Source organism: Hypanus sabinus, chromosome 13 (genome assembly GCF_030144855.1).
Source record: "Hypanus sabinus isolate sHypSab1 chromosome 13, sHypSab1.hap1, whole genome shotgun sequence".
Classification (NCBI taxonomy): Eukaryota; Metazoa; Chordata; class Chondrichthyes; order Myliobatiformes; family Dasyatidae; genus Hypanus; species Hypanus sabinus.
The window spans coordinates 50,389,753-50,403,762 of record NC_082718.1 but is presented as its reverse complement, the minus strand read 5'-3'; the positions used below and the strand labels follow the sequence as shown (position 1 = coordinate 50,403,762).

The following is a 14,010-nucleotide window of genomic DNA, read 5'->3' as shown; positions in this document are numbered from 1 at the left end:
TTGATGCTAAGCCATTTCAGAGGGCATTTTAGTGTTAACTTCATAGATAGCATTTGAAGTCACATATAGGCCAGAGGAGGTAATGATGGCAGATTTCCTTCCCTGAGAAGCATTAGCGCCCCATAATAATTGTTACAATAACCTGGTGGTTACCTATTAGTTTCAACATCCACCCACCCCCCCATCCATCCTTAAAATTTGAACTCCCCAGACCTGAGAATTGTTAAACTAAGCCTCTGGATTATCTACCACCGTACTCCATACCTGAGTAATCACCAGATTATTTTAACTACTTTGACAGAAACGCTCTTAGCTTCAATAAGCACAAGCCTTGAGTGAAGGGTGAACCAGTTGGCTGACCTGCTAGTGTTATGTTTTCATATATTGTTACAAGTTGAGAATCAGCCCTGATGAATGTAGGTGTTGAGGTTCTGTATTCTGCAGAGTGAGACCTAACTGGTATACTCCCCCAGTGTGTTCTTTAGGTCAAATGGGTGAGTATTTGAGCTGTGGCACCCAGCACATGCACATGCACTCACTCACGCACACAAGCTCAAGCCCCTTCCCGCTGTCTGACTTCCAGTCACAAGCCCAGAACCCACTGGGCCCCATTTCCAGCCCGGGCCTCAAACTCCTGGCTGCCATTCTGACCACACACCCACCCATCTTCTTGTTGAAAGTGCTCCACACCTGCCCAACATTCCCCACTCCCAGTTCTAGCTGCACTCTGAGCCTGCACGGCTGACTGTTCCTCCACCTCAGCCTAGTCCAGCCTCTCAGCTGGTCCTCGTACCCCAGCACCAAGCACCTGACCTACATCACAGACTCTCCACACTGGCTCCACGCCTAGTCCACATTTCCAAGCCCTGGCCGCACACCCGCCAGCTTCCCCTCTATATGCACTGACTATACTTCTCATTGCATCAGTAAAGCAGCCAACAGGGTCAATGACTCACCCTCCCCTCTTCCATTGGCCTGAAGATACAAACACCTACAAGGACATGCTATCAAGCTCAAGGTCGATTTCCAATCTGCTGTTATAAGGCTACCAGATGATTCCCTAGAAGGTAAAGATGAACTCTGACCTCACAATCTACCTCAACATTACTTTCTCTTGTAGCTGTTACACTTCTGAATTATTATTGTTCTACCTCGTCCTACCTCAATGCACTGTGTAATGATTTGGATCTGTGTGAACAATATATAAGACAAGCTCTTCTCAGTATATTAGTGCATGTGACAATAATATTCCAATTCCCCAACTGCAGCCACATTGGAATTATGTTTCAGACTTCTGGCTCAGCCACATACTAAGCCCACATAGCCACCCCTCGCTCAGGCTACAGATGTGGCCCACGTCCACCACCCTTCTTCACACCTGCTGTGTCCTGGCTTACACTTCAGCCACCTGACTCTGACATTTAGGTGAAAGCACTGATGCCCATTATGCTGAGCCTGGCCCCCAATCACCTTGGTCTTTTTTGCCTCTGTATCAGAACTTGCATTGTGAAACTTGTGCGGCAGATGGTGTGTGCCAAAATTTGCTCTAGTTTTTGAGTCTTCTGTTTTCTCTATCATGAAGAACCGGGTCTGGTTTGTTGAGAATGACAAGAGAAGATCAAGTGAGACTGTAAGGCGTTCTGGATTGGAAGGTCTACCAGTAAAACAGCAAAGAAATAAGCTCTTCCCCATCTAGTTTAAGGTGACCTAGCCCTGTTTACCCGCACCCAGATCCTATCCCTCTGAACCTCTCTTGTCCACATTCCTATCCAAACTTCTCTTAAATGTTACAATTGAACCTGCATCTACCACTTCCACTGGCAGCTCAGTCCAGAACTGCACCACCTTCTGAGTGAAGAAGTTCTGCCTCCGATTCCCTTTAAATATTTTACCTTTCACTCTTAACCTATGAACTCCAGCTCTAGTCTCAGCCAACCTGAGTGGTAAAAGCCTGCATGCGTTCACCTATCTATAACCCTCATCATCTTATGTAGCTCTGCAAGAACTTCCCTCATTCTCCTGAATGAAGTCCTAACCTTTCCCTCCAACTCAGATCCTCAAATCCCACCTGTATCCTTGCAAATTGTCTCCGTACCCTTTCAAACTTATTGATATCTTCCCTGCAGGGGAAAAGACCAGTAATACAGACTCTGGAGGCAGGGGTCCAGCTGAGAACAAGAACCTAAAGGTGGTGAACGGAGACTGCACAGGAGACTCAGTCACTCACGGGCACTCATGTTACAGGACAGGCATTGCCAAGATGGAGAAGGTGCAAAAGAAACTTACGATGATGGTACCTGGACTAGAGGTCCTGAGTTCCAGGGAGAGGTTAGCCACGCTGGGCCTTTATTCCTTGGAGCACAGTGACAGGAGACCTCATAGAAGTTTATAAAATTATGAGGCTTATGGATATGGTGGATAGGCACAGTCTTTTCTCCAGCACTGTGGAGTCTAAAACTAGAGGGCACAGATACAAGAAGAGGGTGATATGAGATGTGAGGGTTAACTTCTTTACGCAGTGAGTACTTAGAAAGACCTGCTAGAGATAATGGTCACAGTGGGTACAACTGCAGCAATTAAGAGTCCTATGGATAGGTAGATGGAGGAGAGGGACTTGGGAAGGTTATGGGCCAAATGTGGACAACTGGGTCTAGCAAGCAGTATGCAAGGACCAGATGGGCCACAGGGCCTTTTTCCATTTTGTATTACTCAATGACTTTAGACTACATGCATTTGAATGTGACCACATAGCTGACCTCCCTTTTGAAATCTCCCACTGATAGTGCAAACTGTTCAAGGCCAACTTCAGTAACATTTTCATACAGAATGACTTATTTCCACGCTCCAAGATAACTAGTAGCATCTGAACATTTGTTTTCATCACTGTGTTCAGCTGAGGATCTGAAGTTTCATTGTTCAAACTAAACTCGAATACAGAATTAAAACTGATGATTTTTGTTGTTCTGGAGCAGTCTTTCACTTCCCCTTCAAACATACCAGTTAAAAGGCAACTTCCCGTCTCTCTCCAGAGTGGCAAAGTTGACAAATATTCCTGCTCCACAATTCCTGTAAAACATTAATAAATAACCTCAGCATCTGCAAAACTCCATGTTCACCTTAAAGTGCATGCAGCAAATAACTCCGTACCTGGCATGTTGCAAGTGTTTCCGTCGAAGAATAAAGAGTGTGATCAGCAGTAGTCCTATCAGCAGGATACTTAGAATTGCCAAGACAGAAATCACCACCATGTTCGAACTGACGTCTGCAACTAGAAGTTTGGTTGTTACTATGGACTGATGATCTCCATGCTTGTGACAAAAACTTAACGCATCTTTTATCATCTCTCTGTAAGACCTTCTAATGAAAAGCAAGTCTTTTTAAAACTTGTTTTAACACAGTGTACCTGTTGAGACGGTGATGAATACTGGAGCACTGTAATGTTCGTAGCTGACACTGGTCACGCTGCAGTTGTAGGAGGTCGACGGGACAAGATTGGAGAGTGTAACAATGGGTGCGTACACTGTGGCCTCTTCTTTCTGAAAAGATAAGGGAACTATGACTTCTTACACGGTAAACGTACGCAGTGCTACAAACTAAACACAATCCTTTTATTATCTTGACTATAATATGTATATTACATTTGTAATACAGAAGTCACTGCATGTGGTAAACAGAATAAAAGAAACAGAAGCAGTTAAAGGCCTCAAGCCCCATGTACTTGCTCCGCCACGCTCCAAATAACTATTTATTTTTCACCTCAGTACCATTTTGCTGCACTAACCACAAATTCCTTGATGACCCTCATAAGCAAAATAACCATTTTTGTCATGAATATACTCAATGATTGAGCCTCTAGGGCCTCCTTGTTTAGAGGATTCCAAAGAATCGCAGCCCTCTTGATAATAAAATGTTTTTCTCTGTCCTGAAGGTCCAGCCCTATACTTGCAACAGTTACGGATTGGATGTTCAAGATAGAGAACAATTGGTTCTTAACACCAGACAATTAAAAAAGGATCGTCCTTTCATCTACTCTGTTAAGGGTGCTAAGAATGTAATTAGAACATAGAACACTACAACAAAGGCCCTTCAGGAAGGACTCCTTCCATCCTGCGCACGGACTGTTTGAACTGCTTCCGTCTGGTAGGCGCTTCAGATCCCTCCAGACTAAGACTAATAGGCACTGGAGAAGTTTTTTCCCTACTGCGGTCACTTTGCTGAACAGTTAACTGCCGGTTAACTGTCGGCTAACTATTACTTGGATTGCACTACTTGTATGTATAATCTATATTTTCATTTATATTTATCATCTGTTATGAGCAGAGAGACAACATCTGCCGGAAGTAAATTCCTTGTATGTGCACAGGTACTTGGCGATTAAAGTCTGATTCTGATTCTGATATTGTGCTGACCTTTTAACCTACTCTAAGATCAGTCTAACTCTTCCCTCCTCCACTTTTAACCATATAACCATATAACAATCACAGCACAGAAACAGGCCATCTCGGCCTTCCTAGTCCGTGCCGAACTCTTAATCTCACCTAGTCCCACTTACCCGCACTCAGCCCATAGCCCTCCACTCCTTTCCTGTCCATATACCTATCCAATTTTACCTTAAATGACACAACTGAATTGGCCTCTACTACTTCTACAGGAAGCTCATTCCACACAGCTATCACTCTCTGAGTAAAGAAATACCCCCTCGTGTTTCCCTTAAACTTCTGCCCCCTAACTCTCAAATCATGTCCTCTCGTTTGAATCTCCCCTACACTCAATGGAAACCGCCTATTCACATCAACTCTATATTCTCTCATCCATGTGCCTATCTGAGAGCTTCTATGTGTCCATAATGTATCTGCCTCTACCACCACCCCTGGAGGTGACTTCCAAACACCCACCATTCTGTAAAAATCCTACCTCTTGACATTCCCTCCATACTTTCTTCCAATCACCTTAAAATTATGCCTCCTCTTATTATCACCTTATACAGCTCTATCAAGTCACCTCTCATCCTTCTTCACTCCAAAGAGAAAGGGCGGAGCTCGCTCAGTCTATCCTCATAAGAGATGCTATCTATCTAGGCAGCATCCTGGTAGATCTCCTCTGTACCTTCTCTAAAGCTTCCAACTCCTTCCTATAATGAGAGGACTAGAACTGAATACAAGACTCCAAGTGAAGTTAAAATAGTTTTATAGAGCTGCAACATTACCTCATTCTCCTGACTAATGACTGTCAGCACATCATACATCTTAACCACCTTATCAATTTGCATGGCAACTGAGGGATCTACGGACTGGACCCCAAAATCCCTCTGTCTCTCCATATTGCTAAGTATCTGCCATTAACCTTGCACTCTGCCATTAAGTTCAACTTTCCAAAGTGTATCACTTCACACTTGTCCAGATTGAAATCCACCTGCCACTTCTCAGACCAACTTTGGATCCTGTCAATGTCCCATTGCAACCGACCCTGGGGCATATCACATCAAGTCCCCCGTACTTACCTACCTTACGAATTTCAAAAGTTCCAGCACACCATCTTTCTTAGCATTGACATGTTCCAGCTTATCATACTATTTTATGCTGCCCTCACATTTGTCAGGGTCTCACTCACTGGTGAATATTGAAGTGAAGTATTTACTAAGGACTTCACCTGCCCCTACCAGCTCCAGGCATGTGTTTTGCCTTTTATCCTGGATCGGTCCTACCCTCATTCTAGACATCCTCACATACATGTGGAATGCCTTTGAGTTTTCCTAAATTCTACTCACCAAGGTCTTCTCATGTCCTCATCTAGCTCTCCTAAGTCCATTCTTAAGGTCCTTCCTGGCTACCTTGCAACTCTTTAGGTAGCAAAATGAGCAGTGATGCCATTAAATTCACCTATCCTGTTACAATTCCTAAATACATTCTAACAAAGAGCCTTCAATTTACTACTTTCCTGCTCTGTGACTGCATGCTCCATCTCTTTCCGCTAAGCTGCACCACAACCCATCTTGCTACCCTGCACCCTTGTTTATTCTTTCTCTTTCTAAAATACCCCTCACTCGAACTACCTCCTGCACCAACGATTTTATTTAAAGCCCGACCAGCATCCAGCTACTTGATTCTCTGCGACACTTGTTTCAAATCAAGTCCAGTGAAGCCCATCCCAAAGCACAGCTTTGCCCTTTTGCCTTTGTACTGGAGTCAATGCCCCATGACTTAAATCACACCAGACACTGAGCCACACATCACTTCTCTGACTGACTAACTCCACGCCAATTTGTATGTGCCTCCAGTAGTAATTTGGAGATTACTGCCTTTGCAGTTCAGCTTTTGGATTTGGATGCTCATTGTTTACAATCCTTTAGCAGAACTTCCTTTATCATTTCTACATCTCTGATGCCTATAGACCTTTCTCCTCCACTCCAAAGTTTCTACCCAGCCCCAAGGAGTGCTGGAAAGACAACAGATTTTTGGAACTGATTCTGGAGATGGTCAAGAACTTTATCTACTTCATATCTCCTGTTTGTATTTCCCACCACGTTCCTGGTGCATTGCTGATTAGGAAATAAATAATCAACAAACAAAAAAATACTTACTTACATACTGCAACAGTCATTTGCACAATACACATTGTTCATTTAACTTTTTTATCTAGTAGCAAAATGGTTAAGATGAAAATCTGAAGGTCCACCTTTTTTTCAAATGGATTGTATTTCCTCGGATAATTAATGATATGTACCCAAATTTACTTGTACTACGTGAATGCACCTGAGATATTCTCCGGAGTTTATCCATGTTCCTAAAAGAGTGTACCTGGTCATTCTAATTTTTAAATCAGTTTTTCATCTTAAAGAGAAGCTCATATTCCATTTATTAATTGATAGTTGAAAATCCTTCATCGTATGTTATATTCTCTGAAACAATCGGTACAGAGCAAAATGGTTAAAATATCTGCTCTCTTTAAAAGTACTCAGATATGAAGCTGCCAATGGGAAATTAGACTTCGCAAACTTACGAAAAAAAACATTTCTTTTTCTTACATCTATTTGCTGAAATTTCCATTTGTTGCCTGCTTTACTTTTAAACATTTGAACTATGGCAGGTAGTGTTGGCACAGAAATACTTCCTTTTACTCATCAAGTCACGGACACACAGAAATGAGGCGCAGTGTGCTGTGCCGTGTTCTGAGTTCCAGTTATGATTTCTGAGAAAGGTAGCCAATCAGACTTCAGGTTTACAGTTAACCCCAAGGCAAATCAGACTGGAATTGTACAACAATCCATTCTAGGGACAACCCACAAAGCCCATTTTTGTTCTGTTCAAATCCCCACTACTTGTAGGACAAGTACAGTAACAACCCTTACAATACAGTAATATAATTCTAATAATATTCTTGACATGGCTATGACGGTAAGTGAAGCATGCCTTCAGATGGCAGTCGTGCTTCATTGTGCCCTAATAACCTCCGGACCAATTCATTCAATCAAACGGTAGTTGTGACCCAACAGAAACATATTCCTTTCATTCATTTAACTGTTTTTCATACCAAAAAAAAGAACTGTTACCTACTTGTTACAATGGCTCCTTGAATTTGAGGACTGGCGGACACTGCAACTGACTAACTACATTTTACAATATTTAACAAGCGTCATCTTCCGAGTTATTGTAGGAAGTCATCACCAACTTCAAAGTATAAACTTGCAATGTTGCAAAGTTATATAAAGAAACAAAAAGGAGAAGTGACAGCCAATCAGTCAATTACTTAAATAAAGCAAGAACTAAGCTTAAATCCTTAAATCTATTGTAAAGGAGGTTCCTTGTTTGCTATGAAAGAAGTAACCCTGAAAACCGTTTGCAAGATTTTAAATTGAAATTCACAACTACAAAGACTGCTGACTTCAGTTCTTGGCTGTGTACTCACTGAGGGGTTAAAAAAATCACCAAAATCTGTCCGTGCTCTACTCCCAGCAACTGCGTTACAGTAACACTGATAGAAACCAAAAGCTCAAACAACCTATCCCCAGTCTCAGCTGGTATGCTGGAAGACAATGAAAAGGGAAGAGGGGGTTTACCGGGGGAAAAAATGTCAAGCTCTCATTAGCTCAGTCTTCCTCATCGTTTTGATGCAAAGATTCAGACAACTTCAGATGTTTCAGTAGAGATGAGACTGTGTTGAACATGTCTTGTTATCCTGGCTGCTTACCAAGCGTGTCAAAGGTAAAAGATTTTTGAAAGTAAGGTCTGTGCAACAAGACCTGTGCAGCCATAGAATAATGTTCACGGCACTGCAGAAGGTCACACTTCTGCCCACAGGTCTCCTGACAGACAAATGCAGCCAAATTCTGATGGTCCTCCATGACCACTTTGTCATCTGTGTCACCTGGTAACGTTGGCACGCTCCCACCAGGAACCCCATTCCTTTGCTCCTCTTAAACTTACCAGGTACTCTAGAAAATTTATCAGAATTCTTCGCAACATCATAAAAAAACGTGAATGATGGAGCATTACTAGAAATAATGTCAGAATCAGAATCAGGTTTATTATCGCCGGCATGTGACGTGAAATATGTTAACTTCGCAGCAGCAGTTCAATGCAATGCTTAATTTAAAAGAGAGAAAAATAAAATAAAAGTAATATTAATAAACAAACAAATAAATCAATTACAGTATATGTATATTGAATAGATTTAAAAAAGTGCAAAAAATCCAGAAATACTGCATATTAAAAAAAGTGAGGTAGTGTTCAAGGATTCAATGTCCATTTAGGAATCGGATGGCAGAGGGGAAGAAGCTGTTCCTGAATCGCTGAGTGTGTGCCTTCAGGCTTCTGTATCTCCTACCTGATGGTAACAGTGAGAAAAGGGCATGTCCTCTGTGCTGGAGGTCCTTAATAATGGACACTGCCTTTCTGAGACACCGCTCCTCGAAGATGTCCTGGGTACTTTGTAGGCCAGTACCCAAGATGGAGCTGACTAAATTTACAACCTTCTGCAGCTTCTTTCGGTCCTGTGCAGTAGCCCCCCCCCCCCCCCCCCGCCCCCCCATACTTGGTTAGGAAATCGAGTATCCAGTTGTAGAGGGAGGTACAGGGGCCCAGGCTCTGCAACTTCTCTATCAGGATTGTGTGAATGATGGTATTAAATGCTGAGCTATAGTCGATGAACAGCATCCTGACGTGGTTGTTTGTGTTGTCCAGGTGGTCTAAAGGTGTGTGGAGAGCCATTGAGATTGTGTCTGCTGTTGACCTATTGTGGTGATAGACAAATTGCAATGGGTCCAGGACCTTGCTGAGGCAGGAGTTCAGTCTAGTCATGACCAACCTCTCAGACCAATCACCAATCAGACAATCTCAACCAATCACTGTTGATGTGAGTACTACTGGGCGATATTAAGGCAGCCCACATTATTCTTCTTAGGCACTGGTATATTGTTGCCTTTTTGAAGCAAGTGGGAACTTCCACCCATAGCAGTGAGAGGTTAAAAATGTCCTTCCATACTCCCACTAGTTGACTGGTACAGGTTATCAGAGCCTTTCCATCGGGACCTTTCACCTTGCGAGGGATCACTCTCTTTGAAGACAGCCCAACATCGGCCTCTGAGACAGAGATCACAGGGTCACTGGGTGCAGCAGGGATCTTCACAGCTGTAGTTGTTTCTCCCTTTCAAAGCGTGCATAGAAGGTGTTGAGTTCATCTGGTAGTGAAGCATCGCTGGCATTCATGCTATTGAGTTTCACTTTATAGGAGGTAATGTCTTGCAGACCCTGCCAGAGTTGCCCTGCATCCGATGTCCTCTCCAACCTTGTTTAAAATTGTCTCTTCGACCTTGAAATGGCCCTCTGCAAATCATATCTGGTTTCCTGGTACAGGTCTAGGTCGCCAGACTTGAATGTTACAGATCCAGCCTTCAGCAGATGACAGTACCTCCTGGTTCATCCATGGCTTTTTTGGGCATGTCCAGAAAATCTGCTGTTCTAGCATCAATGAATGTGCCAGAATATCTCTGTTCTATTGTAATGGGATAGAAAAACCATGGCTATCTCAATGGAGATTACCAAGAACAAGGAAATGTATGTACCAGGGAACATAAAACAGAATCGAGGTTCCTCAGAATGATAGAAGCCAAATGGGGAGATGATGAACTGTTGTTTCCATGAAAGGGAAAATTGATGATAAAAAGATTTTGCTTTAATAATGAATTATGAGGTGGAAAGTTAGAAACAGAATTAATAAGACATACGGTACTTTATCACAAAAGCTATTGGACTAAGATAATGTTTCAATTAAGTATTTGAAAAGAAAGCTAAATTATTAAGGAGAAGCACAGGAATTTGGAATTAGAGTAGATGGCATTGTTCATAACTATGAACAGCACTGATGTCATGACACAATTCACTTTCTTTTTAGCATAATTCTAATGATGTCAGAAAGATTTTCAGATTTGTGAAATTATATTGAACTAGGTCAAGTTCAAGCGTAATTTTCAGACACTAAAGACTGAGATGCTTGGATCTGGAGGGGACAAAAATTGCCTACAGAATTCAGCAGGTCAAGCAGCATGTAGAAAGACAAAAGATTGGTTGATATTTTGGGTTGACACCATGCATCAGAACTAGGAGTATGTTGAGCAGATAGCCAGTGTAAAGAGACAAGGGCAAAGGATGAGGCAAGAGCTGGTGAGTGAGACTTAATTTTCTAAATTGGACTCTCTAAAGGAGATTTGGGACTACAGTATGTTCTACTCATGAAAAGGATTAAAAGTGAGCTCAAAAACAGCCACAACTCTACTAAGGTGTAACATCGGCCTTTATTGAACACGTTTGTGTTTGATTCCCCCATTCCTGACTGCTTTCAAATCTGGGTTCAAATTTCCCGACATAATGGTCACGAAGGTGAACAGTGCACAACCAACCTTTGCTTCCTTCTTTGATCCCACCTGTTTACAAATGACCCTGTAATGATCAGTGACCCCTTCCTCGACCCACAGGAGGGTCACAGACGACCGCGTTCTGTTCACAGTGAAGAGTGACTTGGGAGAAGCAGGCTCTACGAGCAAAGAAAACACAGAAATAGGTTAAAATGCAAACAAAAAGGATCCCGTGCTTTCCTGGTGCATATAACAAATAAGCTCCTCTCTGAGCTCCAGCTGGGTACAGGTATCGATATTAAATGATGCTTCGATGACTAACTTCGCCATCTTCAACAGGGATATGCCTGATGAAGATAGCGGAGTTTGTTGTCAAAATGTTGGTTAATATCGATACATACATACACTGTATATATACACATTGCTCTGCAACGACACCGGTGCCAAGCTGTATGGGTCCTAATGTCCTTCCCTTGGACAACATCGGTGGTGTGGAGAGGGGAGACTTGCAGCTTGGGCAACTGCTGGTCTCCCATAAAAAAAAATTTGCCCGGGCTTGTGCCCTGGAAACTTTCCAAGGCACGAACCCATGGTCTGTCGAGACTAACGGAGGCCTATATGTATATACACGCACACACACACACGCACGCACGCACGCACACACACATTCTGTGTCATATTTGTACTGTTATCCTATATCCAGCTGTGGCGTCTCGGTGCGGGGCGGGGGTGGGGGGAAGTGGGTCTCTGGACTCTCATTACGTGATTGTGATCTAGTGTGTGCACACTGTCGGCAATGTGCCTTTGCACTTTGAGCCCACAGTAACGCTGTTTCATTTGGTTGTATTCATGAATATTCATGTATGGTTAAATGACAATTAATCTTGAATTGAATTGTAAGACTGACAAGCAACCAAAGTTGAAAAGAAGGCAAACTGAGCAAATACAAAAAAAAAGATAATACTGAGAACATGATTTGTAGATCCCTTGAAAGTGATTCTATAGGTTATGCACACTGTCCATGTTGCTTCAGGAGTCTGATGGTTGAAGGATAATAACTCCCTGAACCTGGTGGTGTGGGACCTAAGGTTCCCGTCCCTCCTTGCCAATTGAAGCAGCAAGAAGGGAGCACGGCATGCATGGTGGAAAATGACTTCCACAGAAGACAGGGCACTCGATGGAGAATTGTGTCATCAGCTGAGACCGGAAGCACTCTGCTAAACAAGCTGAAAGACGAAAGGACGAAGCTGAAGAGCCACATAGAGGCGACAGATGCTCATTGCTTTCTGCAATTTTACTGCTTAAGACTTTTATGCAGTTATATCAAAAACACTGAAAGAGAACCGGGAAAATTTAACTGGAAGAGGACTGGAAAAGGATGTTGCCAGAACTCGAGAACCTGAGTTACAGGGAACGGTAGAATGGGTTAGGTCTTTATTCCTGGATTTTAGGAGAATGACGGAGAATTTGATAACGGCATACAAAATTACGAGGAGTATTGATAGGGTAAATGCAAGAAAGGCTTTTTTCCACTGAGGTTGGCTGAGACTAGAACTCGAGGTTAGGGGTGAAAGGTGAAATGTTTAAGGGGAACATGAGGCTGGTGCGAGTGTGGAACAAGCTGCCAGTGGATTGGTGGATGCCAGTTTAATTTCAGTAGTTAAGAGAAGTTGGGATAAGTATGTGGATGGAAGGGGTATGGAGAGCTAATGTCCGGGTGCAGGTCAATGGGACTAGGTAGAATGATAGTTCAGTATGGACTAGATGGGCCAAAGGGCCTGTTTCTGTGCTGTAGTGCTCTGTGATTCTGTGACAGTTAAGAAATTATCAGTAGTTGTTGAAACATACCTGCACACCACGTTCATTTGAATACGCACTGACCTCAGTGCGTTACTTCTCTGGCATTTCCACTCAGATCTGACGTTAAACATCAAACAGAACCTGCAACTGCTGTCTCATTTAATACCTTGATTCTCTAATTCTGTTGTCCAAAATTTAACCCAGTTGTTCCCTGAATGAATTATTTCTGTCTGCTAGAAAACCCTCCCCAGTTATCACCCTCATGATAAATCCCCCAATCTGTTACCCTTTCAGTGAGGAAGTTCCATTCACTTAGACCAGACTTCCTCATTTTCAAAGGCACTTCCTGTGACTTTAACATTTCTCCAAAATGATTTTCAAGGAGAAATTGAAGTTCATTTCTTCCCCAGCCACCCCCCACAAATGGAGGGATTGACATCAGCTCCCTGGATCATTACTCATTTTTAAATTCCAGATGTATGGAATCACCCTGGCTTTGGTCTCCATCCATTAACTGCCTGGTAAAGACAGCAAAGGGCCCACCCACGTGCCAGCATCGATATCTCATTTGAAAGTCACAAACTGCAGATGCCATAAATCCAAAATAAAAAACCAGAGAAAGCTGGAAAGCCTCGGCAGACCTGGTAGCATGCATAGGGAAACATTAACCCTTTCAGGCCAATGACCCTTCTTCAGAACTGGCACTGAAAACTAACTTATATTCTCTTTCCCAGCTCTGAACAAGTACACCCATTATTACCAATGGTTAATTAAAGGTTTTGGGGAAAACAACGAAGAAAAGATGAGTGACATTCAGATTGTAGCAGACAAACCACTCAAAGTCCATATAGAGTCTCATTCACATATATTGAGCTAGGGTGCCGAAGAAATAATGCATAGTACTGTAGTATTTTTATGAATTACACTGTACTGCTGCTGCAATAAAACAATAAATTTCATGACATATGTGAGTAATGATGAACCCGATTCTGATATGGGTCTCCATTTCTGGAGTGAGAGTGGGAAGGGGGCAGAGAGAGTGGAATCATGGTTGGGAAAAGGGGAAGGGAGAGGGGAGGGAGTGGGAAGCACCAGAGAGACATTCTGTAATTATCAATAAGCTAGTTGTTTGCAATCGTATGACCTTGCCTGATATCTCAAGGTTGGCTGTGCCTGTACCCGTGCCAACCCCACCCCCAACACACTTCTGATACTCCTTTGCTACCACCTGTTCCATACCCCTCTAACAGAGCTCCACCCTTACCATTCCCAACATGTCAGGTTACCAAACTCGCCTAAGACTTTTCCTCAGTATTGTATACCTTCTTATATAGAACCTCCGCAGTTTCCGTTTTTAAAAT

The 14,010-nt window shown here is 42.8% G+C and overlaps 1 protein-coding gene across 5 annotated transcripts in view; it reads right to left on the bottom strand.

Annotated features, from left to right (window-relative positions):
• The window catches only part of ptpro (protein tyrosine phosphatase receptor type O), a 161,635-nt gene that overhangs the window by 36,007 nt on the left and 111,618 nt on the right, over nt 1–14,010 (bottom strand). For all 5 annotated transcript variants that reach the window (XM_059987594.1, XM_059987593.1, XM_059987595.1 and 2 more), the window contains 4 exons: nt 10,895–11,028; nt 3,404–3,536; nt 3,148–3,268; nt 2,998–3,066 (listed from right to left, as the gene is read on the bottom strand). In XM_059987594.1, coding sequence (XP_059843577.1) covers nt 2,998–3,066; nt 3,148–3,268; nt 3,404–3,536; nt 10,895–11,028 — 457 coding nt within the window. The remainder of the gene's footprint in view (nt 1–2,997; nt 3,067–3,147; nt 3,269–3,403; nt 3,537–10,894; nt 11,029–14,010) is intronic.